General features: G+C 38.1%; 1 protein-coding gene across 5 annotated transcripts in view; it reads left to right on the top strand.

The window, feature by feature from the left end:
* Positions 1 to 24,065, top strand: part of trim37 (tripartite motif containing 37) — a 78,883-nt gene extending 54,818 nt beyond the window's left edge. For 3 of the 5 annotated variants that reach the window (XM_008428661.3, XM_008428660.3, XM_081615756.1), the window contains 7 exons: positions 535 to 771; positions 11,551 to 11,859; positions 13,001 to 13,153; positions 15,986 to 16,187; positions 16,273 to 16,364; positions 18,297 to 18,407; positions 21,765 to 24,065. In XM_008428661.3, the coding sequence (XP_008426883.2) occupies positions 535 to 771; positions 11,551 to 11,859; positions 13,001 to 13,153; positions 15,986 to 16,187; positions 16,273 to 16,364; positions 18,297 to 18,407; positions 21,765 to 21,841 (1,181 nt within the window). In that variant the 3' untranslated portion in view covers positions 21,842 to 24,065. Of the gene's footprint in view, positions 1 to 534; positions 772 to 11,550; positions 11,860 to 13,000; positions 13,154 to 15,985; positions 16,188 to 16,272; positions 16,365 to 18,296; positions 18,408 to 21,215 lie in introns of all 5 variants that reach the window. The other 2 variants (XM_008428662.3, XM_081615757.1) reach the window with 2 other exon arrangements.
* Positions 24,066 to 24,333: the final 268 nt, after the last annotated feature.

The raw sequence follows: 24,333 nt of genomic DNA, 5'->3' as shown, positions 1-24,333 counted from the left end.
ATTAATCATTTTCTTTTCTTCTAGAAATCATGTGTGCAGTTTTTCATTTTCCTTGCAATAAGATTTGACTTGATTGTGTCCTCATTTCTTTCAATAAAACGTAGGGCATATTTAAAATGTGCATTGCCAGTTTATTATACTCCATGCTTCTGTCTGCCTCCCACAACTAACTAACACTAACCCACTTCAACTCAGTCCAACAGTTGTGGATTCGATTCCAGCTTTGGACATTTTAAAATATTTGGAGCTCCATACGTTTTCCCACATCCTTTTATCTAAACATTGTACCAGTCTAACAAACCAACCTCTCACTCTGTCTAACTAACCAACCAACCAACCAACCAACCAACCAACCAACCAGTCTCTTACCAATCAATATACATAAGATATATTTCCAGTGTGGAAATATATCTGGTAAAATGACTGGGAAGATTTTTGATGCTTGGTACATAGTAAACCATGAAGCTCACATGTTTCTTCATAGAAATCAGAGCCATTTGAACCTGGGGCTCTATCATATTTTCTCATTGGCAGGTGGATTCAGCTCCAGCATGCTCTCATCGCATCGAGGCGCGACTGCAGGTCGTAGCAGCAGCGGGGGCGCAGCTTCTGCTGCTCCCGTTGGGGGTGCTCTTGGGCCAGGCAGCAGCAGCCTTCTGGAAATCGATCCAGTCATCCTGATCCAACTGCTGGACCTGAAGGAGCGCAGCAGCGTGGAATCTCTGTGGGGCCTCCAGCCTCGACCTCCGGTGTCTCTGCTCCACAGCCAAGGTCAGGACACAAAACAGAAATTATTGTGAAAAAGATCAATACTCAGTTTCTTTTAAATAAAATGTGATTATGTAGCTCAGATTAAAGCCTGACAGTCACGCAGATTTTTATTTCTTTTAATGTTTTTACAATGTCTTTTAGTATAAAAAAATCATTATACAAGAACAGATTTATTTTAAAATCATGACATATAATTGACAAAAAAAAACTAATTTGTTGTCCTGTTACATGATAACACAACATTTTACCAAGTATTTTAGTCTAGAGTTCTAATGCAAATATCTTAGTAACCTGGAAATAAGGCAACTTTCAAGTAAATATTGGAAAATATATAGAAGTTTGTTTTAAGTTGATAATTCCTTAATATTGATTAAAATCTTCTACTTACTCTAGCAAATTAAAGTGAAATAATCTGCCAGTGGAACTGTAGTTTTTTTTATATACTTTATTTTGGATTTTGGTAATATCACAAGTATTAACTAACAAGACAAAATTGGTTCACAATAAAGCACAATTCAAACAATGAGACATACTTAAAATAAAATACATTTACAATAATATAACACAACAACCAAATGACAAGAAGGACTGGATGGGGTGGGGGAGGAGGGTAATCAATAATAATAATTATCAGAAATAATAGTTCCTATTTCATCAGTATAAGGAAATTATTGATTTAAGACAACATATCTTGTTGAAAAGTTACTTATGTTTTTTGCAGGGAAAGCTGTTGAGCTGTTACATTATGACATCACATAATAAAAGTCAGACATGATTTCTGTACTCTGAAAACAGAAAAACAGCATGGACGGCTTCTGTGATCAGTCTAATTATCTGGTTGCAGAAATATTAACTAAGTTAAAGAAATCCAAACTTTTTAAAAATGTTAATAAATGCTACATTTTCAGCATAGAATGTTTTTTTTAGATATATTTTCTGAAATAGAGTAATAAATTCCTATTGACATAAACATGCAAAAATGAATGTATGATCTGCTGTGTTGTAATGTCTGCCCCCTATTCACATAAGAAAATTAACTATTCAGCTCAGAACACAAATTTCAAATTAGGGCTGGGCGATGTATTGAGTATACTCGATGTATCGTGATATTTTCTATTTGCGATAGTTAAAATGGCTATATCGTAACTATCGAGTATAAATTGCCGCTTAAATAATAAACTTTCGCCGTCAAATTCACTGCGAGTATGGTTTATCCGACACCGTATGAATCAATAGTCCCTCCCACCTCCCAACATGAAAATTTTCTACCAGTCACGCTGCGCGAGAAAACAAACAAGGTGACAGCAAGAGTTTTAGGCGAGCAGCTGAATGAGACGGTAACTGAAGAGGAATCCTATTAACTCGTTTAGTTCCGAATAGAAACAACCCTGGATTAATAATTTGGCAGTGGTTTGGATCTTATATGGAGGACATCAAACAAAATGAGGTAATTTGCAAAACATGCTATAAAACTATTGCCACAAAAGTTGTACCACAAGTCTATTTCACCGCCTAATCAGACTATTCTTTTACATGCCACTCATAGCCGCGCTGCTGCGGTAGAACCAGTCCGTTAAAGTGAAACCTGGAGATGTAGGTAATCATACCTACATCATCGTAGAGATATGCAATGGGAAAAATAACTCAAAAAACTACTCATTCTTTTTTTTCTCGCTCTCTGTCGGCTTTACGCTACAGGAAGACTCGTTGTCATAGCAACTGACAACAACGCAACTTTATGTATCAGATTCAGCACCAAAGCACTCAACCATTACCCCCACATAGAACAGAACATTCAATTCGTTACAGTTTTGGGTTTTTAAGCTTGATGTGTATTTTGCGTTTATTAATAAGTGATCACTGTGGTAGATTAGCCACCGCTGCTATTAGCCACGCTAACACAGCGATTGTTGATTAGCTGATGCTGTCAGTTTGTGTGTAGGTCGCCTTTTTTATTTTTAAGTTGAACCGAAATACACCTTATTCCACAACACATCGATATGTTGCGTTTGTCAAAGTCAAGCATAATTGACCTACTTCCCCTCAACCTCCCTATTTTTTTTCTTAGTTAAAACTTATTTCTCACCTTGTTATCTAGTCATAGTGTAGACAGTTCAAAACACTGCATCCCTTTTTATATGAGATTACATTTAAGTCTAGCAGGAAAATGGGGGTGGGAATTTGCGTGGGTGATATGCTGCAAGGAGTCTAGTTTAAAATAACATTGGAGGTCATTTAAGAATATCGTGATATATATCAGGATATTAGATTTCCCTCATATCCCCCAGCCCTATTTCAAATACACAAAAAATAAACAAAACTACTCAACAAAACATCAGCTTATTCAATGCCATATCACTTCATCATATTTATTTTCTAATTTCTTTTAAAAGAAGAAAGATAGTTTGAAGTCTTTTTGAAGATACATCTGTTGTATTTGTACCAAACATAATATTCTATTTTGTATAGCCTTCGCCCTTTAAGGCTATCGTTAATGGGTTTATCCCTCCGCGCAGCGCAGCACTGAAAAAAGCTTAGCCCACCTACCGCGTTTTGTGAACAGTCTCACTTTGCGAGTGGCGACTGTTTTGTCATCTGTCCAGCAGCGGTCCGCGCCGAAATGGCGACTTAAGCACCCTGACTCCCCTTCAGGAAGCGTGCGGGTTCGCCCTCGGCCTGACATGAACGCGGCCGCGTCATGCGGCATGGAGGCAACAACCAGCCCTTTCTGGCCCCCATGAGTCCCTCGGAGAATCTCCGAGGCAGGGGACGGCGGTAGAGGCTCTGACTTGGCTATAGTTCATGCGAACCACAGCACCTGACATGAATGCACGCCCGCTTTCAGAACATTATTCAGAGTGGCAAAGCGCATGTTCCCTGGACAGTGGGATGGATCGGCTAATCAGCAGGGGTTACATGCTGCAGTTTGGAGGCAGGCCTCTGCCTTTCAAGGGGATTGTGGATACGCTTCTACCACCTCTGGAGCAGAACGCTGCTCTTCTGTCAGAGCTGCAGGAACTGGTGGCAAAAGGTGCTATTTCCACGGTTCCCCAGGGAGAAGAAAATGCGGAGTTTTATTCCTGCTATTTTCTGGTCCCCAAAAACAGGAGGAGTGAGACCTCCTGTTGGAAATTCTCGATCTGTCCCTGTTCAACAACTAAAGAGGAGAGGTCATGGACCTTACCACAGGGGCCGCTGTTCATTGGCTAATGCCCATTTTATGTCACAGCGCAGCTACCACGTGCGTGACCATCTCACAAACACAAGCTACAGTAGTAAACTCATGCTAATGTACATTGTGGACTAGCAGACCGGCAGAAAGTTTTTGCGTCAGGACTCAAAAAAGAATGGTTCTCCAGTGTCAGTGGGGTATCCTGATCGTATTTGTAGAACTAAAATTCACAGATTTCCAAAATCTGAAGTGGAATGCCTTGCTTGCATCAAAGCTTGTGCACGACAGCATTTGCAGCTCAACCGTTGTAGGATCAATAAGAACAAAGGAGTGTGTGCTATTGTAAGTATTATTGCTTTGCTTTCTTTGTGTTTAGTGAATGAAAAAAAAAAAGTCAATAATAAACACATCCATTATGAAAATCTTTTAGCTAAGTAAAGTGTAATGGCACTACCGATACAACTTCTACACCTTGAAGCCTGTCTGTTACACAGTGAAAAAAAAAGTATACTTCAGTATACTTCAAACATACTTAAATTTGTGAAAGTACACTATAAATATACTAATTATTGAGTGTACTACCTATAAGTATATCTGAAGTATACTAAAAATACATTTGTACCAATTTCGAAATTAAACACACTTAAACATAATTGTACCAAAGTACACTTTTAATATATTAAATAAAAGTATACTTTAAGTGAACAAAAATATGAATGGATATGTATGAATTTTTAAGTGCCTCAATAATCTTTTACTATTTATTAAAATTGCATACAATAAAAAAGGATAATCATGATGTAATTTTTAAGAAAGTACCCAATCCATTTTCAGATGTGTGATGTAAAACCTTATAATCAACGGCATTAGCTCCAGTTCACACTCCAGACCAAATGGTGGCGGTATTGCACACTTTCATTTATTTAACAAACACCACAAAGAGAAGAAAAAACTTGAACGCAGGGAAGATAACAGACGCTGTTCAAATTCACCATTTTTACTTGCATAATATTGCCTTCAAAGTAGAGAGGGCCTTGACAATAGTTACAAATTTTGGTAAATTCAAGCTGGTGACGTCCTAATCCGAGTTAGACGACAACACAACGGGACAACAACCGATGGAAATGAAATTTGTGTCACAAAAGGAGCCCGGGGGGACAAAGGCTGCTAAGTGTTGCTAGCTGGTGGTAAGTTTGCTTATTAATTATCTTCATTTAATTATAAACAGTGCAGTAAAGATATATAGCTTATGTTGGTTTCTTAAATAATTATTTTATCTGTTTTATTGTGACTTGTATGATTATTACTATAGCAATCATTCAGCTTCATGTTATAACTGCATGAAGGTTGTTTGTTGCGACTTATACTTTTATTCATAAACTAAACTGGTTTTAATTAAGCTCCATAAGACAAAGAGACTTTGATATTGTGAGGTTGTTGTTCTAACTTGTTCATCAATGATTTTATCTTCAACATGCAGTCTACCTAAGCAAATGAAGATGAAAGAGGAAGCCAGAGAAATCAGGTGTTAGGAAACCTAAAGACTTTCTGTCTCAGAAGAAGCTCTGACTCCACCAGATCACCAACCAGCTCTGAGGATGAACCTCCACATTGTCTTCATGATGCAAGTTTGTTTTTTTCAATGAGGAGCTAGCCACATTTTCAACAACAAAGACTGCTGTGTAACCAACACCAAGTGCTTAATAAACATGATTTGATTTAAAGGTAACTGGAAAGATTTTTTCTCTTCTTGTTAATCTAACATTTATCTTTCATTTTTTTTATTTGTTGTTGGCTTTCAGGGCCCTGTGATGGACTGGTGACCTGTCCAGGGTGAACCCTGCCTCTCATCTGATGACTGCTGGAGATGGGCACCACCAGCCCCCCTCACCACCCTGCAAGGATCAGTGTGTTCAGATCATGGATGGAAAGATTTTAAGGTAGTTTGTCTCCTTAAGTCCACACTTAAAACAGCTTTATAGTTAATGCCGACATCAACGGATTCTGACATTGCTGACTATTTTTTTCTACTTCTAACATAAACAGGCAAAGAAGACACCCAGAAATGTTTTTCCACCCCAGGCATCCGATCCCAATGATCATCAGTTCTTATGATGTCACATACATGGCGAGTCCACAATGTCTTAAAATTTTATTATTTTTTTATTTGCCATTTTTCTGTTCTCTTTAAATACTAATGCTTTCTCTGTTTAATTGCTCTGTTGTTGTTTTTTGTAGGTTTCTGTAAGGTGCAGTGAATGGGAATGTTCTGTCGTTGATCCTCGCTTTCATGTTTTATTGTCTGTCACACCTAAATTTTCATGTTCATGTGTTCACTTTTGATGTGTAAACTGATAATTTATGTAAAGTTCATAAAGTTGTGAGTAAAATTTGACAATTTTAAAATGTCAGTAATAAAACAAAATATACTGCTCAAAAAAATAAAGGGAACACTTCAGTGTTCACTTAAATATTAAAGTGTTCCCTTTATTTTTTTTGAGCAGTGTATTTGAATTATCTTGGGCATCTTGAGTAATTAATCTTTCTATGTAATTGTAGCCTAAAACAATCTAAGTACTGTAGTGTAGATATGCATGTCATGTACAAAATAGAAAAGTAGGAATAAAGACGAATTAAGAGTAATGAAAATTGTAGTTTATTATCAATAGCAGGAAATCAAAAATAAACAAAGTGTAATTTAAATACATTACTAATATATTAATAGTATATTTAAAATATATTTGAAGTATATTAAATATATATTTTTAATATAATTCTGAGAATTATTACATTCAGAATATAATAATTATATCAAAATATAATAATAAAGCTCTGAAATATATTTAAAAAGTATACTTTAAGTACACTAAGTACACTTGAAGTTGTTCCAAAAAAGTACGAATAGTATACTAAAATATACTATTAGTTATAATTTAATACGATTTAAATACTACTAATGTATACTAAGCAGAAAATTAGTTGTTCCAAAATAGTACAGTTTAAGTACATCGATAAAAGTATACTAAAGTATGTTAAAATTTAGTAAACTAAAGTATACTTTTTTTTTCACCTGGGTGAACAGATCAATATGCAATGTGTACCGCATCTCAGTGGTCCCCAACCTTTTTATTACCGCAGGCCGGTCAATACTCGGAAATTTTGCTGCAGCCCGGGATGGGGGCTGGGGGCTGGGGGCAATGAACCGCCAGATAAGGCTTCTGCATGTTGGTGTTCCCACTAAATCCTGAATATACCCAGTTTGCGTTGTCTTGGCCTTTTTATCGCAGCCTGTGGGGTTTTCCCTGATTGGGAACGACCAAATGGGAATGCAACGTGTTGAATGTGACAAGTAGCCAATCAGAAAGCGTGGTGACGTAAGAACAGAGGGGAATCCTAAACAGCTGACATATCGCGCAACTGTGAGTCCGGTGGATATCAGAGATATGTGGAAATGTTTATTATTATATGTAAAGGTCATTATTATATATTATTATGTTTATTCAGTTAAAAATGTTAACTAGGGAAAAACAGAGTCACCTCCAAATCATAGTGCAGCAAATAGAGCGCCTGCTCCCGTCATCTTTCATTCACCGCCTTTTCTTTTTATGTTTTTTATCTCTTAAAATGAGTCCACAAACATCACTATTGTTTCTACATCGTCATCCGTGTTTGGTTATTCCAAATTCCCGTATGCTATGTTGGGAGTTTTCTGGATTTTCTTCTGGAATCGGGATGTTTGTGACTGGAATCGGTTCGTGTGGTGTGTTGCTCCTGCCGTGTGGCTGGAGATACAAACCGATCGAACCTGTTGTACTTTTATCAGCTCTGTGGTCACAGAGGTTTGGAGAATTGGTCGACAATTCTTAAATCTTGCCATCTAAACCAGACTTAAGACTCACAAGCTCTACTCATCTCCTCTCGACCACTGCCAAAACGCTCTCTGACTCTGGTCGCTATGGTAACGTTTACATATCCCTTCAAAATAAGATACAGATGCGCCACAAAGACGAACATTTTCCTTTTGTGAAAATTTTAACTCACGATAATGACTAACGGGAGCTTTCACCTTGTTTCTCTGCAACGAGACGGTCCCATCTGAGAGTAATGAGAGACAATGACACCCGAAGTGTTGCTTATATCCACAGCCTGCTTGGTCTCTACGTGGCAAAGCAGCTTGAAGCTTCATTGCCTCATTAGCAGCAGGTCGCCGCATGTTACGCAGAGCGGCTTGTAAAGTGGGACTCGCCTACCGGTCCGGGATAAATCCATTCTCCTGTCTCTTCTCTGGGCCTTTTCCCCTTTGCAAAGAAACTTTCCAAAGACATCTGATCTGTTTCTTACTCATTTTGCTGCTTGTGGCTCAATGTTGGTGCGCAAGTAACCGAGAGAATCCAGTTAAAGGATTTTCAAAATAAAAGATCCTCCAGACTCAAATAGTACATAAAACGGAAATATTTAATTATTTCTTGCGCGGCCCGGTACCAATTGGTCCACGGACCAGTACCGGTCCACGGACTGGGGGTTGGGGACCACTGCCATATCTTACATTAAGGATTTTAGTTTACCTTAAAAGGCTTTTTACTAAACTGTAATCATGTAGGCCATGCTAGCACTGAGTACAGTGTATCAAGCCTAGGCACACTCAAACATTTGCCAACAACAGAAATCACTGATTTCAAAAATCACCCTAAAAACCATGAATGCCCGACTTACCGAGCCTTGCAAGAACAATAGGCATCAGTGATCTCTTCCACAGCTATATTTATGCTGAGGTTGTGAGGATCTGCTGTTTTCCTCATCGACATGTAGCATTTCGATGTGACGCGCACAATGTTGGAGGCATCGCATGGCTCAAACACCTTGATGTCGTCCAAAAAAGATGACATGAACTTGTTGGTTCCCCTGTCGTGGCTGATATTTTGTGAAAATCTGGCAGAAATGCTACACTAATCGACTTAAAAAATACTCTGCAGAGAGTCAGTCGAAATGAAAGACGCCATGTTTACATACAAACTAAGCTAACTAGGCTTTGTTTGTGAGACATGCAGCCACGTGGGATTTTCAAGGGCGTTTCTGGGCAGAGCTTGGTAAGATCCATAAGCCCCCCAAAATAAGCCGATGCCCCAGCCTGTTAAACTCATCTGGAGCCGGGGCTGCCCCAGCATCTTGAACAGAGGAGCAGACATCATTTCCAGGGGTGGTCTTTTAGGCATTACCCCAGTTCCATGGATTCCACGGCTCATGGACCGAGTTCAGGAGGAACAGCTGTCGGTAATCCTGGCACCCAAGCGCAAGAACGCGGTGTGGTTTCCCAGTCTGCAGCAGCTGGTGTCAGGTCGACCATGGAAGCTGCCATGGAGAGAGGATGTGCTCTCCCAGGCCGAGGGAGCGATCAGGAGCCACCCAGAAATAGACCAGGGTCTCTGCTTTTGGCAGCTGAACGGGAGCACCTAGACAGGCTCGGTCTCCCTTAGGATGTTGTGCGCACCATTCAGTGTGCACGAGCCACTTCTACCACAGCGTTATATGCTTTGAAATTGTCATCCTTTCAATGCTGGTGCGCGGGAGAACATGGAGCCCATTTCATGTCCTTTAGGCTGCGTGCTGTCATTTCTCCAGCAGCTGATGGACAGAAACATAGCTTTCAGCACCATTAAAATGTATGCTGCAGCTATTTCCTCCTGCCATGAGGGTTTTTGGTGACAGAACAGTCTTCAACCACCTGCTGATGAAGCAGTTTCTGAGAGGTGTGCTCAGAAGCAGACAGGTGTCACGTTCCCTTGCTCCTCCATGGGATTTATCACTGGTCCTGCACGCTCTGGTTGAAGCTCCATTTCAGCCTTTAGCCCAGGCTCCTCTTAAGTTCCTGTCTTTTAAAACTGCTCTACTGTTGGCCCTTATGTCTGCAAAGAGAGTGAGCGATTTTTCCGCTCTCTCTGTTGCCGTTTCTTGTCTCGGAATACGAGCTGACGGCAGCTCAACTGTGCTGCATCCCAATCCTGCTTTTACTCCTCAGCATCACAAGCTAGTTCAGATCAAGGGAGATATCTTTTGAGAGTTGTTATCCCACTCCTCATAAATCTGAGACAGAAGCTGCATCTCATCTTCTCTGCCCCTTGTGCGCGCTCTCTTGTTATGTGGAGCGCACGTATACATTGCAACGCTCTCAGCGTCTGTTCGTGCATTACAGAGATCACTCAGTGGGGCGTCCTCTGTCTGCCCAGAGTCTTTCTCACTGGTTGTGTGAGGCCATCTCACAGGCTTACACTTCTTTTGAATTGGATCCTCCAGAGAATCTGAGAGCTCACTCCACCAGAGGGATTTCATCCTCCTCAGCTCTGCGTGGAGGAATGTCTGTGGAGGACATTTCCACGGCAGCTTCCTGGTCATCTCCATGCTCATCTATTCGGTTTTACCTGTGTGATGTTTCCACGTTTTCTATGATCCATTCTGTCCTCAGATTCCTGAGAGTCTAATTATTTTTGTCACATTTATTTACAAAGCATTTGAGAACAGTATATTTGTTACTTGTTCTGTTCATCGTTGCACTGTTACAGTTCGTAACATTCATTGTTCCTGTTCACAGCAGGAGGTCTGTTTGTCTCAACCTTTCTGACCAGAAATTATTCTCCTCTCTGGTCTTCTGCTGTATGGGAGGCCAGGAGTGCGTAATTCCGCACTCTATGCTGAGACTGTTTTTGTTATATGCTAGCAGATGCTTCAAGGTGGTGGTCTGGACGGACCCAGTGAGGCATAGACTACATCCTGCCATTAATCCGCTAGTGGATTAATGGCTAAACCAATTTAGCCTTAAAGGGCGAAGCCTATAAGAAATAGAACGTTGGTTACGTATTGTAACCCCAGATTCTATGAGTATAGGTGCAGCCCTTTAAGCTGTGGGCCTCACTGGTTCCTGAATAGCTGAAGAAAAAGGCTGTTAGGGAACAGTTTGTCCGGTCTGACCATTATTTTTACAGACCGGGGTGGGGTGGGCGTGGACTAAGCTTTTTTCAGTGCTGCGCGAGGGATAAACCCACTAGCGATATCCGTTAAAGGCTGCGCCTATACTCATAGAATCTGGGGTTGCAATATGTAACCAACATTTCTTTTAATGATCCTAAATAAATCCCCGAGATAAAATTTTGAAATAAGCAGACCACGAATTTTCACAACTTCTTAGCAAAACTACAACCTCATTAGGGCTGGATGATATGGTTGCAAACCTTATTTCTATAAAAGAGTTTCATATCTGTCGATATTGATAATTATTGATTTTTTTTTTCAATATCTAAAATGCTGTCAAATTATATATCTATTTTTAAGCAGTTATAAGGCAGGGTAGCAACCTAAACTGCTGCTGCGCAAGTTACTCAACAGGTTATTAGGTAGCCAAAGTTGTGGGAAACTTGAAACTGCTGGTAACCCAGCAGGTTGTTACTAGGTAACCAAAGAGTGAGTGAGTTTGTTGATGTCACCAACCACAAGAAGTTAAGCGACTAAAGCCTTTTCTCTCCGTACATCTCCCGGAATGACGTGTGGTTCTGGAATATTCTGTACATTGAATATTCTATTGGATTCCTTTTTGATTTTGTTCTGGTTTTCTGCAGCCCACGCTCACTCCAGAAAAGAACGGGAGCGGCGACCACAGGTGGTGCGGCGATCAGCTCCGGACTCAGGAGTCTTGATCCGCCTCAAGGCGCAGATGGCGGAGGTCCGCAGCAAGATGGCCGACGTCAAGAGTCAGGTTCTGGAAACGCGCGAGTCTGGGGAGCCCAGACCCGGCCCATCTGGTGGCTTCGGCATGGAGGAGGCTTCGGCTCATTCTGCCAGTCCAGAGCTGCCAGCTTGTCACAAGGGTGACGCTCTGGAGCAGGTGGGGCAAGCAGCTGCGACCCGGTCCAAGGTCTGCCGACCCAGTAAGGACTCTGTCAAAAAAATAAATAAATCATCTGCTTTTGTTTGTTTAAAATAGTTTAAAGTAGGAAAGCAGTTAACCAGCAAAATGCACTGATGCAAAAGGCAGATTTTAAGGCTGGAAGTAAATATTAATGCAGCTCTTTGAGAGCTGTTTTTATCACAAAGTACATCTTGTTTTACACTTATGTAAGCAGTTATCATTCCCTGCTGCTCCTCAAAACATCCAGAATCATCTTTACTATAAAGTGTTGGAAAAATGCTTTCTTTAGACCTGGAGCAGGATTTATTTGACTCGTATTAGACAAATGTCCAAGGCCACAATCCATCCATTCAGTTGTCTGTCTGTAGAGCATCCATCTACCTATTTGTCCATTTGTTATCTTGACATGTTATAAAGTTGTTACATTCTGCATATTTTTCATTTAACCACTTAAGCCTTTTTTGTACAAAATTAGAAATGCACTAAATACAAATAATCAAATAAATTCATTTTTAAATAAGAAAATAATCATTTTATTCCCTAAAAAGCAACAACACAGCACTGCTTTAGTTTACATATTATCATTTGTAGCAAATAATGCATCTGCAGCTAGAAGATATTTCTAACATCAGTATATGAAAAGCTTAAGCGTTTTTGCTGGACTTAACATCAATACGGTGTTGGGCTGATCTGTTGATAATTTTTTAATTTAACCACTTCATATTTAGGCAGCAGAATGTGCTTAATATATATTTTTTTACAGCACTTGAACCAAGTGAAGCTAAAACTGCCATTTGTGTTCTAGGCAGAACACATTTACGATTTTTTTTATCTTAAATGCAAAATCTGTATATTCTTTGTACAGTTTTATGAGGTAATTGCCTTTTTTGAGTCTGTATACTCTAGCTAACAATTAATTGATTACCTAATGTTTACAATTATTTGAATAATCGGTTAATAGTTACTAATCATGATTAATCCGTTTCAGCCCTAGAAATACTATAGCAAAATAAGAGAAGAAACTTCTGTGTTTTGGCCTTAATTAATGGATCATGAAATCAAACCTGTTTGTATAATTAAATCATGATAAAGCTGGCATTGTATTGTATTAAAACGGGACATTATCCCTAGATTGCTTCAGCGTGTTTTTCTGTCTGCAGCCAGGAAGTCTCTGTCTCCCGTTCTGGATAGCAACGGAGGGTCTCTGCTTGTGAAAAGGCTGAGTTTCGAGGACTTGAAGGACGACCTCAGAGGAGCAGAGTCCGCTGCAGAGCTCAGCCTGCACCCTACAGATGGGACAGGAGCTGGAGATGGTTAGTTTATGGTTTATTGGGTTTTTCAAAAGTTTATTGAAAAACCCAATAAACCCAATAAAGTTTATTAGATAATTAGAATTAGGGGCACCAGAGAAAAACTGCAACTGTACTTCATTCTTACAACAGTAGCCAGTGCAGTGAGAGTTTAAACATTTCTTAAGTCAGATAAACTGCTGTTTAGCTTTAAATTATTCTCCACAATGTTCTGAGGCATTATGGAGAACATCTTGTTTTAAAGCCTGGTTCTACGTGACTCATTGTTCTATTTGACTTATAAGTATTTCTTCAGTGTAGCTCTAAAACCATCTACTCTGTTCTCTGTGCTGTTGGAATACGGCTGAAAATAGCCGCTGATTCTTGAGTGGCTCATCAGTTTTAAACTTTCGTTGTTTTGGCACAATGCAGCGCTCATCTCTTAACATTCTTACTTTCTGCACAGCATTGTGTGTACATATTTTTTCTTTTACAAACATAAAATTTTATTGGTTTGTATGGAGCCCTCTAGGGGACATGGGGAAAAATTTTGCTTTTCAGTTCCCTCACAATATGCTTACTGCAATATTTGCTGGTCTGTTTTGTATACTGTCACAAATGTCAATTTAAAATTTCAAATGTATGCACATTTAAAGAACCTCAGTGTTTATTCTTAACTCTTTGGCGCAAAAAACTGATTGAAAATTGATTAAGTCTGTTTGTGTAAGGTTGCAACGGAACTGCACATGAAAACATCCCTTTAAACCACTGAGACTACCAACACAAAAGAGATGCAATCAAAACTGTCAGAAGACTCATTACCCTGTGATAATAACCCAGAAATAGTCCAAAAAGTTTGGATGTATTTTTTCTTCTTTCCTACGTACGGAAATCTTCTGTTTATATCTTAGGTTTGTGGTGCATTTCTTTCCTAAAGAAAAAGACAAAAAAACTTCTGATATTTCACAACGAGATAGTAAGATGCATGGAAAAATCTCACGAAAGCCTTACATAATAGCAGAAAGTATGATGGCCACCATAAGAAAGGCTTGCAGTATTCAATTATGACGCATGAACTAATCAGTACAGTATTGCGAGAGAACACAAAACCTTTTGCGGGATAATGCAAAAGAAAAGAAAAATTCCCCATATCTCCTAGGGGGCTCCGTAGGTTTCAACTCCAGATTTGCTAAGTTGTCAGATTTATTTAGATGGGTTCAGTTATTAGTTATTTTTTTCTCTTTTTTATGAGAATTATTTACACCAAAAACAGAAACAACAAATTTGTTCACAATAAATAAAAACACAACTGTCTCCTGAAAAGTTCAAAACTTACAAAAGTTTCATGCCGTCTCTCAATATTTATTGAAGAAGTAATCCAAATCAGACTTTCCTTCTTATTTTAGTTCAATATTTTAAATAACTTAACAACAAACATTGGGAATCTTTATGCTTGTCACAATAACAAATTTTGCTGGACAATAAATTGTTCCAGAAGTTATTGTAATAAATGATAACATTGTTTTGAGACCATTTTTAAGTAATGTAATGGAAAAATAATAATGCAAGAACACATTCTAAAGGATCAGTAAACTCTAATGAACATTTAACACTGGACCTGGAAAACATTTTTAATATCCAAGATAAATTAACTAAACAACAAATAAAATAAATTTTGAAGTATTTGTAAACAAAATTGTCCTTCAAAAAAAGGGCTGGTTGAGACCAAAGCACCAGACCGAAGACTTTTATCATCCAGATTTTGTTAGAAAGAGAGAAAAAAAGAGATAAACAATAAATCATACCAATGGAAATTATTGAGTTTGTTTTAATTTATCATGGAGTTAATTGATTTGTTGATTATTGTGACAATAATCTTGGGATTATTGTCACAAGATATTAAGAAACCTCAATATCTTGTGACAGTGCAGTGATCATGGTTGCAGGATAGAAGTTTAATACTCCCGCTTAACCCATTGAGATATTTCTGTAGATATTCAATATGTGTACAAGGTGTCCATACATCCTTAAAAAGTCTTAAGTTCAGGTATTTAAAATGGAAGTCTTAAAATGTCTTAAACTGTTTGTTTTTTTTAAAGTAAGTTTGCCTATAGTATGTTTATCTCAGCTGTTACATTTAGTCTCGACAGGACAATTTAATCATACAATGGCATATCAGGGACATTGTACATAGAAAAAAAGGGAGTAAATTTCCACCTAAATGTTTTTAGATTAATCTCTAAATGAACCTTCAGAATAATGAGTCACATTTTATGGGCAGTACATTGTTACTTAGCAGCCCAAGCAGAGCTCCCGCATGGTTGATCAGCTTGTTTTACCGTTGCATGTGCTGGAAAATGGCTGCTGGAAATGTGTTTTGTTGTTCATTTACCATTAAGAAGCCACTTGCTGCATTCTTTTTGCTTGTGCTGGAGCAGAAGCGGAAGAAGAGCATTAGCTCTTCTAATGCTTTTCAGAGATGTGTGTATAAGTGCATCTGTTAGCATCCATTTTCATGTAAAAGTGTTTGGAAAACAGCTCAAAATAGCAGATCTCAGCAGACTAACATCTAATCTGAGAATTATTATGTGCAAGACATGTAATGAACCTGTATCGCCAATAGACTCATCCTAAACTGTTCAAGCATGAATAATAGGTTACCTTTAAATCTGACTTCAGACCTCCTCTAACAGAGCAAAATATGCTTTCTTTTTCGGAATGGTGAACTTGTTTAGCTTAATTTACTCCCGCTACATTTTAATTGCTTATTGATGTTGCCAAACCTTTGATTTGTTCATCATGTTCTGTATTTTAAAAAATAAACCGGAACTGCATTTCTGTCTTGATCTGTTCCAGGAGAGCTCCAGTCTGAAGCCACCAGTGGACCCCTTGTGTCTCTGAGCTCCTCCTTGTCAGATCAAGCATCCACCAGCACCAAGCAAAAGTGCTCAGCAGAGAAACAGCTGTACGGTGCGTCTGGGTCAAGAGACGAGATCTTCTCCCTGGGAGGACCGAGCTACATAACTGCCAGCAAGGCCTGCAGCGGCAGGACTCTGGGGTGCCAGTCACACTCTCCTCCTGCTGCAGTAAACAACATCGTCTCTCTAAATCATCAAAAAATTATTTTATTCCTTCTGCTGCAGGGCCACTGTGTTGGAGTGTGAGCCGGAAAGCTCGAGAAACTCCCATCAGTCCTTGCTGGAGGGAATTTCTGCGCCAGCGCAGTCAAGTGAGGGTGGGTTCAGCAGATCTATGTAGCATTGGTTGCTAAATACAGCTGGTCAGCGATTTAAAGCTGTTTTGTTTAATATACTTACAAATGTTGGGAGTGAAATGAACAAAAATCTTCAATAAGCCTTTTGTATAGGGCTGGACAATAAATCAAGAATATATATCGCAACAGACACATAGTATGAATAAGTAAATTGTCTGATGGAATATTCAATATATATGGAATATTCACTGAACTCTGATCCAGAACAGCACAGCACTCTTAAAGATGTAGGTAGAGGAAAGATTTTAACCACTCAACCTCTGCAGCCTGCAAAGCAGGACTGGTGGCACCGACTATGTCATTTTGGTTTCCTGGCGACTCTCACTCTTTAGTTGCCTAGCAACAACTTGTTGTCATTACATTTCATTTCCATTTGCATGATTGTTTATTTTTTCTGTTCCGACTTTGTTCACACTGCAGCCTGAAGTGACCCATTTCCGATTTTTTTGACGTAATGCGACTTGTATCCGATCTTTTCATGGGAGTGTGAACAGCACAGGTCAGATTCTTTTTCGAATGTGACCCATATCCGATACGTATCCGATTCAAATGCGACCATAATGTCCAGGTCGCATTCATCCAAACTGAACGTCACTGATTCTCAACAAATCTCACTATTCTGCGTCCTGATAAGTGCAAGTGGGAAGAAAAACGACAACCATGACGGACTATATGAGGATTAAGTTGTTAATATGCTGCTCCGGTTGGACAGCAACTTCAAATACGTAAGCTAAGCTCCACCGTTAGCCTCCATGTTTACTTCCGCAAACACTGAGCTCTTCTTCTTTTTATGGCGGTTGGCAGAACACTGAGAACACTGACGCTATTGCGCCTTCTACTGCGCACGCGGGACACTTTCAGGTGTTTGCCCGTTCACACTGCAGAACGCATACAGGTTGCATTTACTGGCAGTGTGAACGGCCCCGGTAAAAAAATCGGAATTGCCAAAAAATCGGAATTGGGTCACTTCAGGCTGCAGTGTGAATGCACCCTTTGTACCAAATGCTGGGTGACAAAGGTTTTTAGTCTGGCACATTGGTGTCAACTAGACCCTTATTTGAAGGACAGTTTTTTTAAAGAGAGGTCATTATTAATTTTATTTGTCATTTCAGTTGTTTTGTTTATTTTTTTAGATATTCAAAATGTCCAGTGTTAAATATTCATTAGAAATTCAAGTTTATTCATATTTGAGACATTGTACTTGCAGTATTATGCAATTTTGGTTATGTTACTTTAAAATGGTCTCAAAAATATTATCGTTTATCGTAATAACTAGACAATTTATTGTCTAGCAAAATGTTATAGAGCGAGTCCTACTTGTGAGTGAAATAAACAAAAATCTTTAATAAGCCTGTTGTAATAACTCAACATAATTAATTAAAACAAGCTTGACTATTTCCATTTACATGATTTATTGGTTTTGTCTTTTCTCTCTTTCTGGATGACAGAAGTCTTCAGTCTGGTGCATTGGTTTCAACTAGCCCTTATTTTGAAGGACAGTTTTATTTACAGAGACTTCAGCATCCATTTTTATATGTTGCTTTGGTTGTTTTATTTTTATTTTTTTTGAATATTTAAACCTGCAGTATGTAACTTTTTTTGAAACCGTGGGCTTAGCCTGAAATTTTGAACAAGCCCCGCCCCTTTGCCCTCGTTTATTGCAATAGCTTCTGGGACAATATATTGTCCAACAAAATTTATTAAAGTGACAGGGCTAATTCTTAATGTGAAATTACATGTTTATTTAGAATTGATGGGTTATTTCCCAAAGGGGCAAAGCCAACATTAAAAGACAGACTTTCTGTAACTCAGCCGTTGGTTTTGGCTGAGAGGGTTAAAAAAATTCTATTTTTCAATTTTTTTAATTAAAATGTCAAAATGTGTTGTTTGTAGATCAGTCGTCATCTGTGTTGGTAGCAGCAACCAGCAGTGACAGCGACACCGAGGACGAGGCTCTGCAGAGCAGCAAGTCCCGATATGACAACCACACTTCTCCTTGTACAGGTAACACATCATCCATGAAAAACATGAAAAATCACATCAAAACTTCTGTTTTCATCAATTACAAGTTTAGACAGATTACTCTGGGCTGGAGACCTAAAAATGATTTACAAAAAAGTCATGAAATTCAACCATCCATTTCTTGGTAATAAGAATTTGTGGCCTTCTTCTGACCGTTCAAAAGTAAAGAAAAAAATACTCTTATTTGAATTCTCCATCTAAGAATTAACCAACTTATGAAAAAAATAAAACTACTTCTATAACTAATAAAAACTAAGCCGGAACTAAACAAAATGTAACTAATATCTTGATGTCTAATTTAAACTAAATTAGACAAATATTTACAATGAAATGAGACTAAACGATAATTACAAGCCTAACACTATTATAACCCTGCAGTGAACCAATAAAAATCTAAATTTGTATACAAATTGACCTTAACTTCGAATTTTTATCAGATCTTGTGCTGCACTGTTTAAAGAATTACAATAGTCCAAAGTTGAGATAACAGAAAGATGGATGGTTTTTCTGCACCATGCTGAGATGGTATATTTCTAATTTGTGCAATACTGTGTAGATGAAAGAAGACTTCTTAGAAAACCTGTTTTATAGGTTAGGAAGTACATGTCCTGCTCCACTCTAAGCTTCGCATTCGTAATGGAAGACGAAGGCTGTTCTCCAGATGCCCTTGTCTAAAAATACTTCTTCTCTAAATTTAAAAGCTGAGATAGGCTTGCTGTGTGGTTAGCTGATTTTATTAATCAGACCTTATGAATGAAAGAAACATTTATTTATAAGGTCTGAATAACTGAGCATGATCAGCATGCTCAGTTATGTTTCAGTCAACCAGTAACTTGACTCAAACTTGATTTTTATTCTTTGTCTTAGCTTATATTAGCTCAGACATACATTTTAATGCCAACTATTGACCAGATTTTCTGCCTCAGAATGTAAATACCATGTAACATTAAAATCAAACGTAGAAACACTTGACTGGATATTTTAACCCCTTAACTGGCGGTACCAAAATCATCAAAAATTGCTGAAAAGGTATACTCAAATTAAATCGGCTGCTGTTCTTGAATAATTTGAACAATGAAAAGCTTGGTCTCTTTATGAAGATGACAAGCTAAATTTTCCATTTTTGCAGTCAAAAATACTCTAACTGTAAGTAGTTTGTAGCTATTACGTTTGTAACATAAAAACCTTTGAAAAATTTTGCTTCACCCAAATTTTTTATTTTTATTTCTTGTAAATACACATTGAGTGTTGAATGTATGAACTGGAAAATACAATAAATCTGTTGAATAAAGTATTCTGATTGTGGATTTCAAGATTGATCAAAGTAGCACAAAAGGAAATGTCATTTTGGACATGTTTATTTATTATCAGGATGTACAGATGTTGTCCAAGTGTGCCATTTGGAGTCTCCAAATGGCACACTTGGACAACATCTGAAATACAAACTTCTAATGACTGTAACTCCTCAGTGATAGACCACGACATTTTACTGAATCGACTGGAGAGTTGGGTCGGACTCTCCGGTCCAGTGCTCAACTGGTTTGAATCTTAAATAAAGAACAGGGATTTATTCGTTTCAATTGGAAACTTCTCATCAGAGAGGTCAAAGTACCTAGGAACCCAGGTACTTTGAGTACCTAGGAACCCAAGGTTCCTAGGAACCTTGGGTTCCTAGGATTGAACCCCAAGGTTCCCCAAGGTTCAATCCTCTTTTCAATATTTATATGTTCCCACTGGCTCAGGTTATAACCTGGCTGATAAGATCAGCTACCATAACTATGCAGATGATACACAGCTCTACATCACAATGTCACCAGGTGACTCTGAACCCATTGAAATCACTGAACAGATGCTTAGAACAGATAAATGTGTGCGCCTTTCTCCAGCTGTTTCTCCAGCTGAACAGAAACAAGACTGAAGTTATTATTTTTGGTTCTAAAGAAGAACGATCTAGAGTCAATGCACAGCTTCAGTTATTACAACTAAAACCTAGTGATTAGGCCCGAAACCTGGGAGTAGTGATGGACTCTGACATGAACTTTCAGAGCCATATAAAAGCAGTTACAAAGTCGGCTTTCTATCACCTGACGAACATCGCAGGTATGTTCGTCACCTGAGATGATGTTCAGCGGAGAAACAGCTGGAGAAAGGCGCACATATTTATCTGTTCTAAGCATAGAACAGATAAATGTGTTCTATGCCAGAACACATGTTAGTTTATAAATCACTGAATGGTTTAGCACCACAATGCATTAAAGATCTGCTGCTGTTGTATCAACCTTCAGGTTCTGGTTCTGGTCTTCTCTGCATCCCCAGAACCAGAACCAAATGAGGAGAAGCAGCATTCAGCTTCTATGCACCACAAATCTGGAACAAACTTCCAGAAAACTGCAAAACAGCTGAAACACTGGGTGCCTTTAAATCTTGACTAAAAACCCACCTGTTTAGAGTTATATTTGAAATGTAATCAATTACGAATTTTATGATGGCATTTGACTTAAAGGAATGTTTTGATTGTTGCATGACTTTGTGTTTTTGTTTATGTAAAGCACTTTGAAATGCTTTGCTGCTGAAATGTGCTATACAAATACATACAAATACATTTTGATTGATCGATTGATTGATAGTAGAAGACGGTTAGATCATGAAAAATAAAATTATTATATATTTTTTTTTCTTTGAGGAAAATCTCAAGGTACGCTCAGTGGTGCGTATATAGCCATACAACTGCAGGTGCTACTGGATTTACAATACCAGTCATTGAATTGTGAATGTGCTCTTCATTTATAGCACAATTTCATTGGACCTCTGCGAACAACTCATCGATTTGATTGGCCTACTGTTACGAGACAAAATGTTTTTGGCAGCATGAAAGAAAAAGCACGTATTAGCTGCACCTTAATATCTGCCACAGTTTTCAAAGTGTGGGGAAAAAAGTACTGGCTGACAGTCCAGAATTTACTGTAATTATATTTTGGGGTGTCTGATGTATTTTTTTAAATATTAAGTGATTATTGTTTTAATCAGTTACTGAGTAGCCTTTTTGCCAAATACTATTTTACCCTAAGTTGAGTATTTTATTAGATGGCTACTTTTTACTTTTGCTTAAGTAGTGCTATCTTTAAAGTAGCAATATTTTGGCTACTCCACCCACCTCTGGGATTTTATTTTTTATTTTTTAATGGGAGCTGCAGTAATGTGTATCAATGTTTGCTTTAAATAGAAATCATTATTATGAAAATGCATTAATTTTGAACCATCACTGCTGGATTATTTGGAAAGAATTCCTTACTGGGAAAGAAAGTGTGTTATTTACATAAGAATGAACCATCTCTGCAGGATCAGACACGTTTCTCCTCTTTCATCCAGGAGAACCGCTCCTGTCAGACAACAATGGACTTCCTGCCATCAGGTGATGTCTTAGGAATCCAAACACGAAATCCACAATGGCCACAAACATTGAGACTGGCATGTAGAGTATAAACACGAGCAACAATCGTTCATCTTTGTCCTGCCGATTCTCAGACTGGGACCAAGACGCAATATGTTCATGAGTATGAGTAAACAAAGTCAGAGATTTCAGAGATTCAAGTGGCAAACATACTTTCATTTATTTATGAAGTATTACCTTATGTAATTAAGTATATGATCCACTTTTGTTTATCATTGTATTTCTCACTTTTTCTGTGTTTGATTGGAATGGTTTTCATTATCCAGATGTTTTATAGTATCTTGTCCACACTGCAAAAACACAAAATCTTACCAAGTTCCAAGTTGCTATGTAATGGCCCACTGCCCCTTGATTGTGAAATATGGGCTACTGGATTTACAATACAAGTGTAATACCAGTGCAAATAGTACCGTTTCTTAAGTATAAAGGAATTATCGACTCAAAATAAGCTCCTGTGTTTTGTAGAAAAGTTCCTTGTAAGTTAGTTTTGTCTCATTTTAAGTGTATTAAGATACTTGCACTAGAAACTAGTCTACAATACTTGGTAAGATTGAGTTTTTGTAGTGCATGAAAGTGCTCTGTTTTGTTTCTTTGTTTTTCCAGCAGGATCACGATTTGAAGTATCGGTTAAGCAGATTAAAAGCTTCCAAAAGCTGAACTACACAGGGTTTTTCCCCCTTTAATTTCTGAAGTTAACTATTAGAGTTTTTATTTATGTAACAGCATGGTGGTTACAGTTATTCTCTTGGATTTGAAAACTGCTATTCTCAGATATGTACAATAAAACTTTGATGCTTTCTGCACCTTTACAAATCGGATGTTTAATTTATCATCACTATGTGTTAGAAGCCACCTCACTTCATAAACTTGAGATGTGATGATTTGTTTCATGTGAAAACTAAGAAATCTAAGTATATTTTCTGTTAATTAGTAAGTAGTAGACAAATGAAAACTGGACCTTGTCACTTTGATCGGCGGAGGCTAAGAGTTTAAAAAGGAGGCATGATATAATGCATGTTACATTTGCACCCACACCCAATACACAGTGAGGCAAAGAAGCTGGCTTTTCTACCTGGAGCAATTTCACCACTCATACCAAGTAAAGGGGTAAAACAAGAAATAAAACATTATTTACACAAACAGCACAAAACCAATAACTGGTATAAATAAATATTTACATGCATGCAAATCATTACAACTAAACTAATCTACGGTCAGTCAAAGCATAAATTCAACTTAATATAAAATTAATATAAATACTCAGAGCATTATCCCTCCTAATTGACATGGTTTGCTCCAGGAGCTTTTCAGCAGTACCTGGAGCATCTGTCTCCCTTTTGTGCTCCACCCTGCTGAGGAGACACACTGGGAAAGGTGAGCTCTCAAACAATTAGCAAGCTCAAATTAAAGTTATCAGAAACAAACTGACATTTCCCCCACATTCTCCCTGTACAGGAAAGATGGCCAGTCTCCCTACCTGAAAGAATGTTTAACTAAATCCCACAATGCAACTGAAATAAAGAACTGAAACAGGAAACATTTGGTCTGTAAATAAACTAAACATAACATCAACACTCTTTTATTAGTGATGAACCCCTGGTCTCCATCACAGACTTACAGGTGGAAAGTAATTCTAGGGACTGAACTGGTTTGATGTGTTCTATTTGTGAACAGGTGTTAGAAAAGTGTTTATTTTCTGGAATGCAGCACATCTCCAGCATTAATGGTTGGTTACTATGTAACATGTTCTTGCTGCTGACTTTAAACAGAACAGAAGTGGATAATAGAGGTCGATGCTGTAACCTTAGCTATAAACATACATTGACATTAGGATGTTTTACATCTTTCTGGATTTCTAACTCATCCAACCCTTAAATATTCTGTCATTAGTTTACATTGTAAATATTTGAGTATATATTGGAGCCTATTTTTGATAAGGCTTGCTTTAGACTGGAGTCCATGTCTTTGCTGACTTGACTAAAAGTAGATTGAAGGAAAAATCAGTTGCCGTGTTTTTTCTGTTTCTGCATCTGAACAAATGGCAGCAGGATTCTCACCATGTACTGTTGTCTGATTTCCATTTCTGCCAAAAGCTGCTTTTATTTTGAATGTTCGTAGAATGCAACACACATTATTCTGTGGATATTTTCTGTCTAATAAATAAAATGTTTTATAGCACACAAAAAATAGTCTATGGCTTTTGTTTTTTTTTATCCCAAATGTATCAGCAAAGCAATATGAGTCAGGTGTTACTTGAATGCTGGAGCATGTAGTTAACATGCTGGAGGATGTTAACCTGGAAGTTTGTCAGGACAAAAGAAAAAAACATGAATATATGTGTAGCAAAGACCTGTATTGAAACTATTGCAGCAAAAGGAGCAGCACATTGACTGTGGTCTTTTCCTCCAAGTCCCTTGCAAACACTGAGGCCCACTGTGTATTGTTAAAATAGACTGA

The sequence above is a fragment of the Poecilia reticulata genome, chromosome 14 (genome assembly GCF_904066995.2).
Source record: "Poecilia reticulata chromosome 14, P_reticulata-male-v2, whole genome shotgun sequence".
NCBI classification, from domain to species: domain Eukaryota; kingdom Metazoa; phylum Chordata; class Actinopteri; order Cyprinodontiformes; family Poeciliidae; genus Poecilia; species Poecilia reticulata.
Note: the sequence above shows the minus strand (reverse complement) of the source record. Positions and strands in the feature narration are given on the sequence as shown.